The 20,591-nt window shown below is 38.6% G+C and overlaps 2 protein-coding genes across 6 annotated transcripts in view; one reads left to right on the top strand and one right to left on the bottom strand.

The window, feature by feature from the left end:
- Window positions 1–11,001, top strand: part of lrrfip2 (leucine rich repeat (in FLII) interacting protein 2) — a 37,038-nt gene extending 26,037 nt beyond the window's left edge. For 2 of the 4 annotated variants that reach the window (XM_079843634.1, XM_079843633.1), the window contains 13 exons: window positions 236–280; window positions 1,291–1,425; window positions 1,799–1,870; window positions 3,117–3,287; window positions 4,038–4,130; window positions 4,448–4,540; window positions 6,081–6,182; window positions 6,631–6,763; window positions 6,851–6,900; window positions 6,978–7,098; window positions 7,198–7,277; window positions 7,387–7,491; window positions 9,344–11,001. In XM_079843634.1, the coding sequence (XP_079699760.1) occupies window positions 236–280; window positions 1,291–1,425; window positions 1,799–1,870; window positions 3,117–3,287; window positions 4,038–4,130; window positions 4,448–4,540; window positions 6,081–6,182; window positions 6,631–6,763; window positions 6,851–6,900; window positions 6,978–7,098; window positions 7,198–7,277; window positions 7,387–7,491; window positions 9,344–9,454 (1,311 nt within the window). In that variant the 3' untranslated portion in view covers window positions 9,455–11,001. The remainder of the gene's footprint in view (window positions 1–235; window positions 281–1,290; window positions 1,426–1,798; window positions 1,871–3,116; window positions 3,288–4,037; window positions 4,131–4,447; window positions 4,541–6,080; window positions 6,183–6,630; window positions 6,764–6,850; window positions 6,901–6,977; window positions 7,099–7,197; window positions 7,278–7,386; window positions 7,492–9,343) is intronic. The other 2 variants (XM_079843636.1, XM_079843635.1) reach the window with 1 other exon arrangement.
- Window positions 10,964–20,591, bottom strand: mlh1 (mutL homolog 1, colon cancer, nonpolyposis type 2 (E. coli)). Of its 2 annotated transcripts, none has more exons than XM_079843638.1 (20): window positions 20,539–20,591; window positions 20,308–20,434; window positions 19,860–19,950; window positions 19,674–19,772; window positions 19,525–19,598; window positions 19,319–19,391; window positions 19,144–19,235; window positions 19,008–19,050; window positions 17,199–17,287; window positions 17,005–17,117; window positions 16,806–16,899; window positions 16,163–16,316; window positions 15,793–16,085; window positions 13,499–13,623; window positions 12,415–12,523; window positions 12,249–12,312; window positions 11,955–12,119; window positions 11,670–11,762; window positions 11,460–11,570; window positions 10,964–11,280 (listed from the first exon to the last, which is right to left on the bottom strand). In XM_079843638.1, the coding sequence occupies exons 2-20, from the start codon at window positions 20,412–20,414 to the stop codon at window positions 11,128–11,130; spliced, it is 2,142 nt and encodes a 713-aa protein (XP_079699764.1). In that variant the 5' UTR covers window positions 20,415–20,434; window positions 20,539–20,591; the 3' UTR covers window positions 10,964–11,127. The 2 variants fall into 2 exon arrangements, with proteins under 2 accessions (XP_079699764.1, XP_079699763.1); XM_079843637.1 differs by having other exon boundaries at window positions 20,532–20,588.

The following is a 20,591-nucleotide window of genomic DNA, read 5'->3' as shown; positions in this document are numbered from 1 at the left end:
TTGTCAACATTTTGTGTTAAAGCAGATGTTTGGTAACGTCTGGCCAGAGCACTGACTCTGGATGTTGCTGGTTAAATTGTTATGTGCCGTGACATGAGCCTAAAACTGTTATTGGAACTACAGCAAGTAGAATCCCACTAACTAATGCAAAACCCTGTTAATAGCCATTCGTATTGCGCCAAGTATATATTTCTAATAGTTTCAATGTGAGTAATGGTGTCGTCTTCTTTTTCAGCTCGATGAGAAATGTGACAAGCAGTTTACAGACACCTTCAGTCGGGTAAGAGGAAGAGAGATCATTTTCCATTTTCCATTTTCCATTGTAGACTGACATTTGACCCATAATTAAGACCCCTAGTTGATTTGACTCTTCTCATTAGGGTAAAGTTAGTCAGTATTTTTCAGTCAGCATTACAGTATTTCCAGAGCTAAAGCAGGTTTTAAGTGATTTATGTTATTGTTGTGATCAGAGCTGATTAAACTACCGTTCAAAAGTTTTCAGTCATTAAGATATTTTTATTGAAAGAAATTAATACATTTTGAATTAGCAAAGATGCATTAAATTAACCAAAAGTGGCAGTGAAGATACATTTACATTTTATATTATTTTTACATTTATAATGTTACAAAATATTTTGTTTTCAAATAAATGCTGTTCTTTTGAACTTTCAGTTAATCAAAGAATCATAATATTATAAAATTATAAATCTGTATTAATAATACATTTGAAGTAAACTAATGATAAATTATAAAAAATTAATCTATCTTAATAATAAATGTTTCTTGAGCAGCAAATCAGCATATTAGAATGATTTCTGAAGAATCATGTGACACTGAAGACTGGAGTAATTTTAAAATATATTCATATACAAAACATTGATTGTAAATTGTAATAATATTTCGAAATGTTACTGTTATTACTATATTTTTGATCAAATAAATGCAGCATTAGTGAGCATAAGAGACTTCTTTTAAAAAGTTTAAATAATTACCAACCACGTACTTTTGAACTGTAGTGCACATTTTTTTTGGTTTGCTTAATACAAAATTAATTCCTCTAAATATCAATCAATAAAACTCTTGGTAATATACAGCAGCCTCAAAAAATATTTGAACACTTGAGTCACACTGAAAATATCTTTGCTTTTGATGAGAAAATATCAAACCAATTTGCATCCGCAAGCAAATCTTCTCCAAAATTCATTTTTGCAAATAAATTTAACCAACAGGTGTTAAGGTTGTTGAATCAGCTTTTAATTCATTGTTGATGGGTGCTCTCGTATCCTGCAGCCATCCTCTCGATGTGCCACCCCGGCGCTCTCCGCAGCTACCTTGGCATCTCTGGGAGGAAGCACTTCTAGAAGGGGCAGCGGAGATGCTGGAAGCGTCATTATGGATGCGGAGGCTTCTATCAGCGAATTAAGGGTAATTATGTTGATTATCTGCATAGATGCAGTTGATGTTTGCAGTCAGCTGGTTTACAGATTCAACACAAACTCTCTGTAATAGGGATTGCCTTGGAATCTACCTGCCTTTGAACATATTTTGGCTAAGCATAGACCTTCATACTTTCCTATTGAATGCATTTGATCTCAGAGAATCCAATTGATCATTTCACAGCATCATTTGGTTTTATTTGTGTCTGTGTTAATGTTTTCCTCTCTCTCCTCTTTGTGTTCGAATGCCTTCGGGAAGCTCTTTCCCTTTCTGTATGTAAAAAATGTACAATCAGAGGTCACCGCTCTGACCTTCAGTGAATGCCAAACCTTTCCCATGATTCATTCATCCATCTCAACAGGACATCTATGATCTAAAGGACCAGATTCAGGATGTAGAGGGCCGATACATGCAGGGTCTTAAAGAGCTAAAGGTAGAGGGTCCTGAGCTCAATGCATGCCTTTCCTCATCCTCCACTAACCCACCAGACACTTAGCACTCTTTAGTCTGAAAGCATGAGCCTTGCATGTGTCTTTCAATCACTACATTAGCTCTTTACAGTCACGTTTATCCCACAGTTGTGTTTCCTGAAGAGGTAATTGCTCCAAAGCGCCGAAGTCACACGGAAGTCTTCTGCCTCACTCCAAACTGCCGTTAAAGAAGATGAAGGACAACACACCTTTACTCTGGATTTTTAAGCTGTAGCCGTGTGAAGATTTTTTTTTAGTGCTTGTCCAGTTCACATTTGGATGCTGTATATATTTAAAGCATTACATATTCTGATACTAGTAAGACTCTGTGAAGGAGCCTAACATGAACATGAGCAAGTGTTAATGCAGGGGAAGACTTGGTTTTATCCATTGGGAAGTGATGGGATTTTAAGAAGTCGCCATTATATATACTACTGTTCAAAGGTTTAGGGTCAGTAAGATTTTTTTGTTGTTGAAAGAATTAATACTTTCATTCAGCAAGGTTGCTTTAAATTGGCCAAAAGTGACCGTAAAGACATCATTTTACAAAATAACTTTCTATACATCAGAGAATCCTGATCCTGCATCACAGTTTTTCTTTAAGCAGCACAAATGTTTTTAACATTGATAATAAGTAAGTTGTTTCTTGAGCATCAAATCAGCATATCAGAATAATCTCTGAAGGATCATGTGACACTGAAGACTGTAGTAATGATACTGAATATGTAGCTTTGCAAATATTCAAATGGAAAATAGTTATTTTAACTTGTATTAATATTTCACAATGTTACAGTTTTACTGTAAATGCAGCCTTGGTGAACATAAGAAACTAAAACACTAAAAATCTTATCAACCTCAACCTTTGAACGGTAGTGAACCGGAATGGGACAGGTGATTGGAGCAAAGGAGTTGAAGAGGAGGAGCAACTCATTACCTTTTTAGAAAGAGTTACAAAGACAAGCTTACAAAAAAGACAAGGAATATATTTAGTAAAAGGGCATTGACGTTTTATCCAATGTTATGGATAGCATTCAGTTGTATTACACTTTTACTTCTTCAGTTTTTACCCGCACTTCACATTTTTATCTAATCTTCAGTGCAGTGATCAGAGTCTGCTTTGCTGCCTGTCGTTAAGTTTTGAAGTGGTTTTGTAGCATGTATTACTTTTCCAGTACTTCTCCGTTAAGGATTGTTCCTCCTTTTCATCAGGAATCTCTGTCAGAAGTGGAGGAGAAGTACAAGAAGGCCATGGTATCCAACGCCCAACTAGACAACGAAAAGGGAAACCTCATTTACCAAGTGGACACACTCAAAGATGTTTTAGAGGAGATGGAAGAGCAAATGTCAGAGCTGCGCAGGGAAACGGAGGACAAATCAAAGGTACTTTATACTGAATTTGTCATTTCTAGAAAAGTGTAACTTGATAAAACTGTTTTGATTCATTTGAAAATAATTAATCGGACAAAAAAGCATTGTATGGTCCAGCTATGTTTACTGCCACGATGCACAGACCATACATTGTCAGAAGTTTTTTTTTTTAGCAATATATGATGTATTTATTAGATGCAGGGTTCGTGCAGAGTTTTGAAACTTTGGAAAATGCTTGATTTTAACCGTTATGTTTTCAAGGTTTGAAATGTGCTTGAATTTTAAATTGTATCCTTGAAAATGCTTGATAATTTTTCTTAGAACGTCTCAAAAAAAAAAGAAAAAACACAAATAACGTTTAAAGATCGTTTTGTAGATCATCATTGTGTTGATGTCACTTCAACAGTTCAACAGGTCCAAGTTGTACATGAGACCGTATATATGACAGCTGGAAATGCTAAATGGATTTTTTTTCTATTGTGTTGCAGCAAATGGAAACAAACTTACATTTGCCATAGTCTCCAATTTATATAGCAGTTTATCCTACTGTAGTCTACTTCTCAGCTGTTTTGCATATAATGTACATCTAATTATTCACTGAACCCTTTATGATTCACCTGTACCCACCCTTGAAAAGCACCACTGCCACTGCTTGAAAGTGCTTGAAGTGAGATTTAAAATCTTGACGAACGCTGTAGATGTTGAACCCTAAACACAAGCTTTGGCAGATTGTGTGAATGTATTTTTTCTTTTGATTGACAGGAGTTAGAGCGACAGAAGCACACATGTTCAGTCCTACAACACAAACAAGAGGAGCTGAAGGAGGGCATCCGCCAGCGAGATGAGCTCATCGAGGTAGAGACCAGAGCAGAAATGGTTTATCGACCATAAATTCAGTTTAAAACATGTGGGGAAAAAAAAAATCTGCATTAGACAAAGTGTTTCAAAGCTTTGCAGAGTAATCAAGTTATAGATGATTTGGAATCTTTTTGAGTGAAAGTGTTGTTATTTCTGTTCTTCATAGATGAAATAGGAAGGTTTAGATTCTCTATATCATTTACACTCCTCCATTGCGATCTTCCTTCATATGTTCCGTCTCATTGCTTCTTTGTCGTGTCTTTTGAATCTGTCCTCTTTTTTTTCCTCCTCTGCTTTATTAAACGCAACTCCAGGAGAACCAGAAATGTCAGGAAAAGTTAGATACCCTCACAAGAGAGGTGTTTGACCTGCAGGAAACTGTTAACTGGAAGGACAAAAAGATTGCGGTATGCCGGTTTTAGGAGATACTGTTTGGATTGATTCTCAAAAGACTGTTCAAATTTCACATATATGTTGGATATATGTAGCCACCTGGGAATTATTAGGTTCTATCTGCGTTTTGAGCAGTTTTGAGATATTGAGCTCAAAGTGTTTACATTCCATTCAACTTTGTAGATAGAACCTTTTTGTTTTCTAAATAAAAAGTCCCTTAATGTACACAACATAAAAAAAAATCACATAATATACATAACTTGTCACAGAATAAGAATATGTGAATAACTCAATTTTGAAAAAAATGTCAGATAGAACCTTATAATTCCAAGGTAACATATATACACATATATATATATATATATATATATATATATACACACACATATATATACACACCCATAACAGTTTACATAAATTGATTGGCAGTTTCAATAGTTGTAAATGCATGATGCTGCCCTCTGCTGGTATCCCATAAGCCTCAGCTGTGTACACCAGAAGTGTTGGGTACTACACAGTCGAGTTGAAACCCCGTTAAAGGAACATAATGCACGAAAATTGATTACATCTGGACTTGCGTGTTTGAAGAAGAATGTCAGTTTTACTTTTGAAATACTCACTTCTGCATGAAATCCAAGAATTGCTGAAGATGATTGGAAGAAAAGCACAGGCAACACTATACAGACTAATAACTCACTCCTTCACTTCCTGTACTGTTCATCTGTCAGCATGGTCTATTTTCATCCTGCCACCTGTGACTAAAGCTAGGGCTGGGCAATATTTGAAACATTTGTGATGGGTTAATCAATGCCATTTTTTACATTTTACATTAATTCATTAAGCAGACGCTTTTATCCAAAGCCTTACAAATGATTCATCTTAAGGAGGCAATTACACAAGAAGTGCCAGCAATACAAAGTTTCAAATAGGGATGCCCATAATTAACTGGTTAACCAACAAGAATTTTGACCAATTAATACTATCAGTTAAACGGTTTAAAAAGTAATTTAAGCTATTTTTAAATTAAGATATTTTAAAATGTTTGCTGCATGGTTAAGAAATACGCTACTTATATAAAAATTGCGGTTTTAAGAAAGAAAAAGTCAAATCACTTATAAGTCACATTATATTATAATATATATATATATATATATATATATACATACATACATACATACATACATACATACATACATACATACATACATACATACACACACACACACACACACACACACACACACACACACACACACACACACACACACATACACACATACGCATATACACACATACATACACATACATACACATATATATACACACACACACACACACACACACACAGTACATCCGGAAAGTATTCACAGCGCTTCACTTTTTCCACATTTTGTTATATTACAGCCTTATTCCAATTTTTTTTAAATGTATATATTATTTTTATCTATATTGCCCAGTCCTAACTGAAGGCGGTTCATTGCGTGTGTTTGCTGCTGTCTCTTTGTCTACTGTTTTCTTCACTCCTCTCTCTTTTCCTGCCCTCTGTGTGGCCAGGCGTTAGAGAGACAGAAAGAATACTTTGATTGCATTAGGAATGAGAGAGATGAGCTCAGGGATGAGCTGGCTGACCTCAAGGGGAAAAGCCGAATGGGAGAGGTACGTCCTTTATGTGGTCCTGCAGGGGATGAAAGCTTAACATCAGCTCTGTATAACAGCTCTGTATAAACAGATCGTTTGAATGGAAAGTATTTGGCGTGTTGCTTATATCTCCTTTTATTTGGTTTGTATCTGTTTGATCTGCATTTCACAGGACATGTACACATTTTGTTTGTGACATTCAATGTTAAAATAGTTATTATTTTTATTTTTTAGCTATTTTATGTCATTTTTGGCCGCCTGGGATATTTATTTTCCCACTAAGCTTGTCACAGTATACTATGGAATAGCTTTATAAAGGATGCATGCCATTTTTCCTTAGAATCTATCCTAAATAAGATATCTTATAAATAAGCATAATTTTGCAACACTTGTACTCCAGTTTGTACATTGCCAGTGTCCATTAAAACTGCTTTTATACATCATACTCATACTGTCTCTCTCACAGAAACATGGGCTGGTCATCATACCTGAGGACACGCCCAACGGAGACATCAGCCACGAGTCCCCTACCTCAGGCATCACCGTGGTAAAACAAGAGGTAGCGCAGGTGCTGGAATCAGCAGGAGACGGACCTTTGGGTGAGTCTCCGAATACACGGTCAAGCATATTTATATTAGTTTGAAGCAATGGCATGAAAAAGCTTATTTCCTGTCTTCGCACCCCAGATGTAAGACTACGAAAGCTTGCGGATGAAAAGGATGAACTTTTGTCCCAGGTATGATTGTACATGAAATGATTTCAAATGGATTATTGGCATAGATGAGTTGAAGTAACACATCTGTGCTCTTTTAGATCAGAAAACTGAAGATGCAGCTGGAGGAAGAAAGACAAAAACACTCAAAGATCGACAGCGTTTACACAGAAGGAGAGCTAATGGAGAACGGCACTGACCTGCATTTCATCGAGATGCAGAGTACGACCTCTGAAGCGCTACACACACAAACACACTGAAGTCTGAGTTAATATCTTCACATGTGCTTTTACATGCTTTAACACTGTCTGTTCTCTGTAGGGGATGCCAATAGACAGATCAGTGAATACAAATTCAAGCTCTCAAAGGCCGATCAGGAAATGGCCACGATGGAACAAAATGTGAGTTTGTAATTAGAATGAAATCATTTTCAACATGGCAAATATTGTCCCTTTAATTTGATTTAGTTTTTAATTAGCATAACTTGTCATTTTTTTGTACGTCTTGCAGGTAAACAGACTTGAAGGACAGGTGTCCAGATATAAAGCTTCAGCAGATAATGCAGAAAAGATAGAAGATGAACTTAAAGCAGAGAAAAGAAAACTTCAGAGGGAGGTATGAACCCAACACTTAAAGTCCCTGTAAAGTTAAAACTAAACATGTGTTCTGAGTTCCTCACACCACAGATAAATGTGTTATTAACCACCCAGTCAAATTGAAATCATAAAAAAATCCGGCAAGTACATAAAATAGCTTATCAAAAACTTGAAAAAATTAGCAGCATTCTCTGCTCTCCAACGGGGTGTGTCCGCTGTCGGCGCCGAAACCACGCCCAGTCGCGGGAAAGCTGCCGTAGCACACAAGACAACACTCACGTACTGATCACGACTGTCTATGATCACGAGTCACGAAGCACCAGATGTCGGCGGGACGGGAGGATGAAGGCCGGGGCGGGGGATAGTCGGTTCTGCAGCGGATTATCAGTGAATCCCAGTTTGTAAAACTATCCGGCGTAAAGTCACTGCAGAGGCAGGTGATCCTCAGCTCTCCATCAAGGCAGCTGTTCACAAAATTAATCCAGCTCTTCTTGATCATTGTTTTTGTTTTGAAAGCTGTTTTGTAAGTTGTAGGCTGTAATAACTAACAGTAACTCGCGATCGAGCGGGCAAACTGATGCGAATGTGCTCTAGTTATGATCGTGTTAGGGGAGGAGCCAGGCTCGGTGGCTCCAGTGCGTCATCGAGCCACCGTTTTAGCCCAGCCCAGAAAATCCTAAACACAGCAACGGTGAAAAACTGTTTAGCGGTCTAACTTCTGAATTCAGTACGACATAGTTCACAGTCTTTGTAATGCGTTTCAGCAATACATTTCTAACATGTAAAATGTGTTTAGAAACAAATCTCAGAATTGCCTTTACAGGGACTTTAAGAAATCTGCTGCTCAAACATCTCTGCTACTGACCTAGACGCACGCACATGACACATTCAGGGTTCTCACAATTGACCTATCGGTAAGCCCCGCTCCCCTTAGTTACTGTTGCTAACTCGGACAAACAAACGTAGTTGCCATATCTTACAATGACAGCTGTCAGTGTGAAAACCTTATGTTTTTGGACACAGAATGTAGCGTATACCCCGTCCGAATGATGGCCGAACATTACTGATGGTTTATCGAGTTTATTATGTCCTTTTTCACTCCAAAAAAATCATCGTAAGAGCTGAACAAACAAAGCATAAAAAGTTTGCACTAACGTCTCATTCACAATCTCTCTCCGTTGCATTACCATTAACATACACAGCAAATTACACAAAAACACGCTTCTGACTTTTCGGGGGTGCAGTTAATAACTGGTAAACTTTGAATCTGCAAAACAACTCCGATAAACTGCGTGCAAGCTTTCCCTTTCACTACCCGTAGACTATAATACCCATCAAAATAGGAGTCCTCCTTAGTAGGACAGATAATGTAGACCTTAAACATATCTAAAATGAAATTAATTTACATATAACCAGTTTAATATGGAGAGGCACTGAAATGTAGACCTTCGTGTTTTTGACCTACAGTGTTACATGAGGTGAGAACAGTTATTTCGGTTTGTATGTTAGCAGGGACTTTAATTGTAACTTAACGAGAGTATGACCACCAGAAAATCCTCTCAGGATCCCTGGAATCAGTGTTACAATACCTCAGGCACGACATTTTAGCATTTTTGTAGCATAAACACCATCAAACCGATGAGAGCTTCGGATTTTCCAATGTTTCTCTATGGCGCTGACACCTAAAGATGTCCGAGTTCCGGTCCCAGCGCAACTGATACTCAACTACTATTGGCTCATCTGCGTTCGAGGGGAGGGGCTTACCGATAGGTCAATTGTAACCCAATCCAAGCATAGAGAAAAGCACACTCTTTGTCATATTAGCAGTCATCGTCAAGAATTAACCTCACGCATCTCTTTTCCATTTGTAGCTGCGTACTGCCCTGGATAAGATCGAAGAAATGGAAATGACCAACAACCATCTTGTAAAGCGGCTGGAGAAGATGAAAGCAAACAGAAACGCTCTTCTATCCCAGCAGTGAAGAGAGACTCTCCAACAACTGAGTAGGACACCAAAAAAAGAAATCTGCAGACCCTTTACCTTGTTTCCTTGCCTCTCGTGGTAAAACACAGATTTACACCTTACTAAGGCAACACGGTCAGGGAGGGAACATCTAAACCTTTGTGCTTTCTTCTCCGAATCCGAGAATATTGTTGGTTTTGTTGTTTTTAAAAGCTTTGTATGTCACGGTAGCTGATGAGGTTTCATTGCTCAGACTGGGTGCTTTTCCCCCGCTTCTCTTTTCTAAGTTGAACGAGTATAAAAGCGCTTTTTAAATTGTAAATCGACTCGACCGCAGGGCCCTTGACATCCATGCTTACACAGCAATGTGCCTTCACAAGGGGGACGAGGGTTATATGCATTATAACACTATACAGGAAAACGTATTTCTACCGGTACAAAAAACATTAATGTGTTAAATAAAGGGTACAGCCATGAGTTGAACGTTATAGAAAATCAATCATGTCTGCTATGGTTTCAATTAAGTGTTTTTGTTTTTCAAATATTTAAAATATTTCTTGAAAATAAATGTGTAAATGAATGCAGTATGAATGGGTGGGTGATTCATGAGTTGTGATCGTTTGCAGGGCACGTTGACTTTTGTTAGGATTTTTTAAGTGCTTTGTCACAATGGACTACATCTGTTTTACACTAAATGCAACGATATTAACTCCCAGTAAGAGGCCGACGTTTCTACTGTGACATTGTGAGATTTCAGATTCATGTACCAATGCCACTCAATGCCTTTCACCACGCTGTTGTATTCAGGTTTGGTGCAACTTTTTAATCACTAGAAACAAATTGTCTGACACTTCACGAACACAGTGATTGTGACTAAAGCAACTGCAAAGTATACTGTAAATAAATTACACGATTTACAAACTGACCCCTCTTTCAGTAATTGTTTTAGGACTTTTTAAAGGTGTTTTTAGTGTTGCTATTGAAACGCAGTCATGAAGCACTCCGGGTATAACGTCACAGGTTTCCATATCTTTCAAATTACAGTACTTATGATATGAATGCAGCATAAGTTCATTGTTTTGGTTCAGGGGGAACTGAAAAAGGTGGCTGCTGTTTCGGTGCTCGTGCTCGTGACCGTGACTGAACTTTACACCCCTACAACCCACGCTTTGCATTGCACTTGGTGATGTAAGGCTTGGATGCAGCTGCTCGGCCACACGAAGAGAACACTCAGTTAGACACTCAGTTAGAGTGATTGCTATCAGGATGTGAAGAGACTTTAAACCAGCATTACAAAAAGTTTCGGGAACAAATCGCTTTCCCTGCCTTCAATTTGGTTGAGTGGTGCAAAAATTACATACTTCTCCTTTAAATATGATTTTGTGAAATGTTGTTGATATCCGTTTTATATTTTTGCTTTATCCAAGTAGCTTTGGATGAAAGCATCTGCCAAAGGCAAACGTGTAATGTGATTTAAAAGAGAAGTGCATTATGGAAATAAGACTCTTTTACACTTTCAAAGACAGTTCAGTCAATCAGTTCACAATAATAAAAACTGTTTAATATTACAAAATAGTTTTTTTATTAATCTGCAGTACAAATGTCTAGAAGTCCTCAGTTTAACATTAGCTGGTCGTCTGAAATAATGTGACAAAAGCAGCAATTTCTGATAGAACAACAAAGTGCTAAACTTCAGCATCTTTCAAACACTTTGTAGAGTTCAGGCAGGCTGGCGATCTGGAGAACGCTGCCATCTTCACTGAAGTGTTTCGGAGGACTGAAGAGAGAGCGGAGAGCCTTGAAAAGCACATGCTCCACCTTCCACTGCCAGCTCATCTCTGCGTCCTACAGAACAGTTAACATCAAGTCTTACACGTTTGGGATTCAGTCTTCTATTAATCAAAAATCATAGACATAAACAACAAAAAATCTGAATGCAAGTTAAGAATCACATATTATTTTTCTCTTAGTTTGTGCGAATTTACTTCCCACAATTGTATTTTTGTGTGTAGCATGAGCACTACCTGCGGCTCTTCTGCATCCGGCTCCAGTGTGAAGCGTTTCCTTATGGAATAGAAGTGACTGCATTCTATGCTGAAGTCATGGAAACACTCCCTCTCTCGGTCCCAGTTCACCTGCATCATCCAGCAGTCATTTAGTTGCATCTGAATTGTATTTAAAATGCCTATTTTATGTACAAAACCCAATAAAGTACAGTTCCATGAAATGCCCACCTCAGTGGCTAAACGCAGAATGAACATCGGAAGTCCCTCCATGGCAGGAGTGTAATTATCAAGCAGCATTGGCAGACCAGTCAGGTTCCCTTCCTGTGAAGAAATGCAGTTTCAGTTATGAAGCACCAGAATGTTTATTTAGGTTAATATCTTTGTCTCATTATATTGCTGTTGCCAGCATTTTGTGAAAGCAGTAAGCCACTAGTGTCTGCATTACAGTCGTGTATATAGGAAAGCGCCATACCTATATATAATTTAATTATAGGTGTAAAATGTGTCACTCACTCCATCTATTTCCAGGGAAAAGTACTCTTCCAGCATTTCGGTTTTCTGCCTAAGGAAATCCACAATATACTGGGCCAGTCCTTCTTTTGGTCCGTCCTCGTCCGTCCATCCGCTCTCCTCTGACTCCAGGGCCAACATGGCCAAATCATAGAGCGGAGCTGGATTCTGAAGAAACACAACTTTAGTTTTAATGTCTCAAATGCTTCACACAGAGCATTTTTACTTAAAAATATAAAAATTGTTATTACTTTAAATAGCATGTATAACAGAAATAAAATGAATGCAATAACACACCGACAATCGAAGAACCCCAAAGTTACCAAAATCGTAGATCAAAATTTGATAAAACAGCTCCTGACTGTAGAAAACGAGAGAGAAATGTATGTTTCAACAAATATAGAAAATAAAGGAATATATATTAGAAGTACAGTAATGATGTCAGTAATTGATCTGGTTTAACCTGAGTTTGGTTGTATTGAGCAGGTAGAGCTTGGTCTGGTGCTGCGCTAGAGTCCACTGAGGACTGACTGAACCCACAAACGAGTGATTCTGGAGCAGCTCCTGTAAACCTGTGGAGGACAAAACACATTCTGAGTGCTGATGAACTGGACAAATCAATTCATTATATATTTAAATATACACACAGTTTCGATTTTGGGGAAATTAATACTTTTATTCTGCAAGGATGCATTTCATTGATCAAAAATGACAGACAAGACATTTCAAATAAATGCTGTCCTTTTGAACTTTCTATTCATTAAAGAATCCTGAAAAAGTATCTTGGTTTCCACAAAAAATATTAACGGTTTAATATTGATAATAAACCGTTTCAACATTGATACTAATAATAAATGTTTCTTGAGCAGTAAATCATCATATTAGAATGATTTCTGAAGGATCATGTTACACTGAAGACTGGAGTAATGATGCTGACAATTATTAAATTATTGATTATTATATATACACCATACATTTATATATACACACACCGATCAGGCATAACAGTATGACCACCTTCCTAATATTGTGTTAGTCCCCCTTTTGCTGCCAAAACAGCCCTGACCCGTCAAGGCATGGACTCCACTAGACCCCTGAAAGTGTGCTGTGGTATCTGGCACCAAGATGTTTTAGATATCTTTCATCTACAAATCATTTTCCAAATTATAACATTGTTTATTATGAAATTCTGCAGATTAATAATGCTAACTTAAAAAAAAAAAAAAACACTTTTTTGAACAGTCGGAGTCATATGCATAACATAATTGTATTTGCTGCATCTTTATTTTCTGCATTGTTTAAGCAAAAGTATCAATCTATTTTGCCGTTCACTGTGTTTTTGCTGATGTTGTTAAAACAACCGCATCATCGCTTTAGCGTCTTTAGCGGGAGAGATAACTCTAGATAACATTAGAGGAGAGTATATAGCGCAGAAAGATGCTTGCTGACTGCAATGGCTTGTCCATTGTTAAAATAGTCAAGGGAGATTTGAATGAACTAAGACTAAAATTGAATCTGTTCTATTTCTAAAGTGTATATTGTTTGACCTTTGTGAGTTTGCTTCTCAATATCCTCCCGAAGCTCCTTTATGCTGGACAGTTTTATGACGCGTCTCCTGGGAAGAGAGGCGGCTGTCAAATCCTCCTTCACTTCCGCGACATGAGGCCTTTTCCTGAAAGACGCAACAGACAACAGGTTGATCCTCTGACTACAGAGAGTACATCGTGGATAGCAAAAAGGTTTGTGACTTGGGCTGTTATCTCAGTATGACGTTGCACAATTTAAATATTATTTAATGTCGAAATAAAGATATTCTTCTCAAAACAGTGTCAATAACAAGCAAGTGTCCATGGACCCTTTTCACAGACTGTGATGATGCCATTTCCACAGTTATTGACATCTAGTCTAGTTTTTTTAAATGTTCTGTTTACAATAAACCATAATCTTAATGTGGGTGTGTCGGATAACTGTTCAATTCAACTAGAAAGTGTAAGTAACGTAAAGGCCAAGTATGGTAACCCATACTCAGAATTTGTCCTCCTCATCCAAGTTAGTGCACACACATTAGGAGCAGTGAGTAGTGAACACAAACACACAGCGCAAATTGTGGACACACACACCCAGAGCCATTTTTGCTGTGTCGCCCCGGTGGAGCGATTGGGGGTTTGGTGCCTTGCTCAAGGGCACCTCAGTCATTTCCCACTGGTGTTGAGAATCAAACCCTCAGGTTATCATTCTGCCTCTCTAACCATTAGACCACGACTGCCCTAAATAGTTGAAATAGTAGTTGCTTGATGACTAATTCATTTTTCATTATTTGCAACATTTCGATCTTGGCATTAAATGACAGAAAACTAGTTACCGTTGCTGTTAGAGTGTTTCTAACACAACGGCTGAAGAACTGACGGCATTTCTTTCTTCTGACCAACATAATCAATATTATATTTTTGCTATTGTGGATTTTTTTCTTCTGTAGTTTCCTTTCACCACTATAGAAGTCTAGCCAACTATGAAGACTTCCGCTTGTGAGAACCTCAGAGATGGCAACTTGCCTCAGTCTCCTCTACTTTAAAGGGGGGTTTAATGCCATTTCATGCATTCTGACTTATTTACACAGTTAGAGTTGGATTCTTATGCTAAACATGGCCAAAATGAAGTATTTCTGTGCCAAATACACTCAAACAAGTTTCAGAACGTTTTTTTTTCCGAGAATGGCCCTGTATGTGGTCATAAAGGGCAGAATTCCTTGTATGGGCACTTCTCCCGGATGAGCATGTGCGCACATCAACCAGAGCAAGAGCAAGAGCGTGCCCATCAAAGAGTTTCATTCGGGTTACAGAAGTGAAGTAACGCTGTCATTATGTCTTACTTTGAAGTGTGTTTTTGGTTGTGAAGGAAGGATAACCTTTTTCAGCTTCCCAAATAACCCAGCGTTCAGGAAACAGTGGATTGTTTTTCCGGAGCAGCAACGGAGTTCTGCAAGTAGGGCTGGGCACCGAACGACGATACTTTTATGGTACCGAACGAAAAACTCTGATACTATGTAAGGACCTAAAGCACCGGCGATTGGCTGTCCACCACCACGTGATGGGGAGGATTTCTGAAGATACGCGCAGTCAGGCACACAACACAAGTGTAGTTGTTTTTTCTCATGTGTTCTACCGCGTCGTTTTACAATGCCAAAGAGGTCTAAAGTGTGGCTAAACTTTATAAAAGTGGATACAAAAGCGCACCCCTATCCAAAAAGTACAACCAGTTTTATTAATAATGTTACCCTGAGTGAGAAGTGTTACCAGAATTTGTTTCAATTAAGGTGAAAAATAAAAGTTTCGTGTTTAATGTTTAATGTACTTTTGTTGATGTTTAAATGGATTTTAAAACATATGGTATCGAAAAAAAGTATCGTTAGGAACCAGTAGGAACCGGATCGAAAGATTTTGAACAACACATTACCCAGCCCTATCTGCAAGTGAGTTTGTTTGTTCCCGGTCATGAGTCAAAACCGCAGGCGGTGAGTAAAACTGCATCAAATGTCTGCTTTGTTGGCAATCGGCACGTAAGTGCATATAATTTAAACAACACGTATAGTGAATAGAAAGTTATCCAGGGATAATGCCATGATGTATTGTGTGTGTCTGCATGTGTTTGTGTCTCTTTAGCTCCGCCCACTGCACGCCTGCATGAGCTCGGCTGTTTTCGGGAAAGAATCGGTACAGCATATCTGTCTTTTATGAATATGATAAAACTAAAGACTCTTCGGAGATATGAAGGTTGCAATACCACTACTCAAGATTAACATGAGATTGGCAGAAACAGAAACATCCCGTTTTCTGCATATCACCTTGGTGGTGCTTCATTAGGAGGTTGAAAGTCTGGTTGTGTATCCTCTGAGGCACATGGCTCCACAGCCTCCACAGCATTCAGAAGCTCTGAGTCGTCCGGCTCGACAGTGGGGGGGCTGGAGGCTTTATCTGCCCTGCACTGAGCAGGAGACGGCTGGAGGAACGCATCCAGCTTCTGGGCTTTGCTGTCAGTGCGGACCATCTGATGGGCGTATACGCGCTCCTGGGAATCTGCTGCAGAACAAGACGCTTTGGCCACGCTGGCGGACGCCGAAAGTCCTGGAAGCAGAGTCTAAGGAACATGCAAGTCCGTCAAGTGTTGCTCAAATTAGACAATATATCAAATATTTCCTGTAATTGAAGGTTCACCTGTGTGAAGTATGTGCGTGAGGAGTTGGAGCCAAGCAGTTTACTCTCAATGTGTTTCTGAACGCTCTCGATGATGCTGTCCTCATGCAGGAAGTGCACCTCGTGCTTGGTGGGGTGAACATTCACGTCAATGTTCTGAGGAGCAATCTCTAAACTTCAGAACGGGTAAAACATTTTCAGATATTCAAAATATTCTGTGTGACTTGCACTTTTTAAAAGTTTGGGGTCAGGATGATTTTTTTGCTGCAGGCTGCAGTTATTTGTTACATTTTATATTATATATTTATATTCTATTTTAATATATTTTAAAATGTATTTTATTGCCGTGATCAAAGCTGAATTTTCAGCATCATTACCCCAGTCTTCAGTGTCACATGATCCTTCAGAAATCATTCTAATATGCTGATTGGTGCTCAAGAAATATTTATTATCAATTTTGAAAACAGTTGTGCAGGTTAATATTTTGGTGGAAACCATTTTTTCGGGATTATGTGATGAATAGAAAATAAAACTATAAATGTTTTACTGTCATTTTTGATTAATTTAATCCATATTTGCTAAATAAAAGTATTAATTTCTTTCCCCCAAAAAAATCTTCCTTTTCCCAAACATTTGAAAACTTTCATAAAGTGCTATGATTTACCTAAGATAAAGAAAAGGATGAGTGTTTTTGGGAAGATAAGCAGTGTAGACAGTCTCGATAGCTTTCTTCAAGGCACTAGACTCCACCAAGCGATCTAAAAGACAACAACGTCAAAATGTCAGTGTACAATGTCTAGTGTTCAAATGAAATGACATATTGCATTTAAAAGCGGAGATAGAAACAAACTCATGCGACATACGGTTGATAAAAAGGATAAGGATGCATTTCTTGACAGAGTAGTTGGCATTGGAGATGTAGCCCTTCATTTTAAAAGCCAGTTTCTGATCCTCACACTCAACTTCAATCAGCTCCCTGAAACACATTAATGCAGCTTTATGCCATGATTTACCATCAAAACAATGAGGTTCAATGTTCATAATAAAAAAAAAGTACCTGCTAACAGCTACACCAAACACCACACGAATGTTGTCCAGCACAGAGGCGTTCAGAAGGGTCTTCACATCTGCAACCATCTCACCTTGCTAGATAGACGGAAAATATATTATACAATTTTGAATATTTCCTTTCTGAGTATCATTAATATACCATTATAGTATATAATAATTTTAATTCTTTTTATATTCAGTTTTAGTTTGTTGTGTCATTTAGTTGTGTCTATTTAGTTTGAAAAGTTTGTTTATGATTAAAGGAAATTTTTCATCTCAAATTTTACTTACCCAAACCTGTATGGGTGTCTTTCATCTGCTAAACACAAACGAAGATATTGTAAGAAATGTTAGTAACCAAACAGTTGATGGTAGCCATTGACGTCTATATTATTATATCAATGGCTACCATCAACTGTTTGGTCACTAACATTTCTTAAAATCTCTTCTTTTGTGTTCAGCAGAAGAAAGAAACTCATACAGGTTTGGAACAACTTGAGGGTGAGTAAGTGATGGCACATTTTTCGTTTTTGGGTGATATGCTTATACATACATATACAGATCAGGCATAACATTATGACCACCTTCCTAATATTGTGTTGGTCCCCCTGTTTTCTGCCAAAACAGCCCTGACCCGTCGAGGCATGGACTCCACTAGACCCCTGCAGGTGTGCTGTGGTATCTGGCACCAAGATGTTAGCAACAAATCCTTTAAGTCCTGTAAGTTGTGAGTTGGGGCCTCCATGGATTCGGACTTGTTTGTTCGACAAATCCCACAGATGCTCGATTGGATTGAGATCTTGGGAATTTGGAGGCCAAGTCAATACCTCAAACTCGTTGTTGTGCTCCTCAAACCATTCCTGAACCATTTTTGCTTTGTGGCAAGGAGCATTATCTGCTGAAAGAGGCCACAGCCACCAGGGAATATTGTTTCCATGAAAGGGTGTACATGGTCTGCAACAATGCTTAGGTATGTGGTACGTGTCAAAGTAACATCCACACGGATGGCAGGAACCAAGGTTTCCCAGCAGAACATTGCCCAAAGCATCACACTGCCTCTGCCAGCTTGCCTTCTTCCCATAGTGCATCCTGGTGCCATGTGTTCCCCAGGTAAGCAACGCACCCGGCCCTCCACGTGATGTACAAGAAAACATGATTCGTCAGACCAGGCCACCTTCTACCATTGCTCCGTGGTCCAGTTCTGATGCTCATGTGCCCACTGTTTGCGCTTACGGTGGTGGAAAGGGGTCAGCATGAGCACCCTGACTGGTCTGCGGTTATCCAGCCCCATACGCAACAAACTGCAATGCACTGTGTATTCTGACACCTTTCTATAGGAACCAGCATTAACTTCTTGAACAATTTGAGCCAGCCTTCGCTCCACACGTGTATCAATGAGCCTTGGCCGCCCATGACCCTGTTGACAGTTCGCCACTGTTCCTTCCTTGGGCCTCTTTTGATAGAGACTGACCACTGCAGACCGGGAACACCCCACAAGAGCTGCAGTTTTGGAGATGCTCTGACCCAGTCGTCTAGCCATCACAATTTGGCCCTTGTCAAACTCGCTCAAATCCTTACACTTGCCCATTTTTCCTCTTTCTAAAAAATGTTTCACTTGCTGCCTAATATATCCCACCCACTAACAGGTGCCGTGATGAAGGGATGATTGATAATTTGGTTGTTTTTAAATGTGCTTTATAAATAAATATTGTATTGTATAATCAGTGTTATTCACTTCACCGGTCATAATGTTACGCCTGACCAGTGTATATATTTAGATAACGATAACAAAACTGCTAAGAAATGAGTATCTCACCTTCTTGACAGCAAAACTTTTCCCAGAGTTGTGAATGGCATATCTGTATGACAGGAAATACATACAGGTTGACATGGACAGTTATTCAGGAGGATCTCACAGCAGAACAAAACCCTTCTAGATCTCATGAACACACCTGCTCACAACCTCAATGATTCTAGAATATTCCTCACTGGGGCTCTTCAGGGCTTTCCGTCGGGTGGACACATTATAGAACAGATCCTCTACCTGGAGAAAAAAATGGAGGTAATTATTACTTATGGATTTGTAGGAATAAAAAAGAAAAAGTACTTGCTGTCAGTTAAACCTACAGAAATCAACGTCCCCTGGTTTCCAGCGCAGGGTTTGGGTGGAGATTTCAGCTTCCCATCACAGTAATTAGCCCTGTAAACAAAAGAAAATAATACATCATTAATAAAATAATAGAGCGCCAGTGTATTTACACTACATTCTGTGTGTTTGGTCAAATATATAATATTATATAATTGTACAATAGTATAATAAATAAATAAATTACCTATAGGCACATTTTGCATCAGCTGTTTTTGTGGTTATTGTGACGTGGGCTACATGACTTACACTGGCGAGAGCCTATAAAAAAAGAGGAGAGTTGACTTAGCCGAGTTGATCAGTAAACTCACAGCGATCAGCTGAAACGATGCATACCTCGCCTCTGAATCCATATGTTGCTATTGATGCCAAGTCCTCAAAAGTCTGAAGCTTGCTGGTCGTGAAACGCTCACAGACTATTTCCATATCATCTTTCTGTGAAACATAAAAATGCTTAAAACAAGAAGTCTGGCATTTAAAAAATGTCTATCGATGTGTGCAGTGTAAAATTAAGTGACTTACCCTGATGCCAGTGCCATTGTCCTGAATGAGGATGAGCTTCAGTCCACCTTCTTTTACGGTTATCTGGATATTTGTGGCCTTCGCATCCAAACTGAGGAGTCAAAACAAAATAGTGTCTCATATTGTGTCGCATGAGGTTGACATGTTAGGGTCATTTTGCCAAACAGGTGCCATTTGTGTTATTTTACAATAAACATGAGTGTGAATTAGTGATATATAAAAGTGTCACCAATTATTAGTCATCAGTGAAGTCGTGCCAAATAATAATACATCACAAGTTGACACCAGTGAATAAATAAAGTGTCATCAAACATGTGTGACTATATTTTTTAGTCAGTACATTATTATTTGCTTATTAGAGGTAAGACTTAGTGACAGCATTTATAAGACGTAAATTGATCAAATATCATCAGGTATAAGTTATTACAGTGCTGAATACAGGTCTCACCAGTTCTCCATCATCTCTTTGATGGCATTGGCAGGCCGCTGGATGATCTCTCCTGCTGCGATGCGGTTCACTACAGTCTCGTCGAGTCTGCGGATGACTCCCGCCATGATGAACTCTCGCTCATTCACTAAATGATGGATAAACACAAACACATCCACACAAACTGTCACTCATTCACTACATAAAATATAATCTCATTCAAAAGCACGTGAATGTTTGTTTACGTCTCACACACGAGACCCGCGGATCTTCAGGCGCGAATGGCGAGCGCCCGCCTTCCGAGT

Source organism: Gobio gobio, assembly GCF_949357685.1.
Source record: "Gobio gobio genome assembly, chromosome: 18".
NCBI classification, from domain to species: domain Eukaryota; kingdom Metazoa; phylum Chordata; class Actinopteri; order Cypriniformes; family Gobionidae; genus Gobio; species Gobio gobio.
This window is presented reverse-complemented; position numbering and strand designations above follow the sequence as displayed.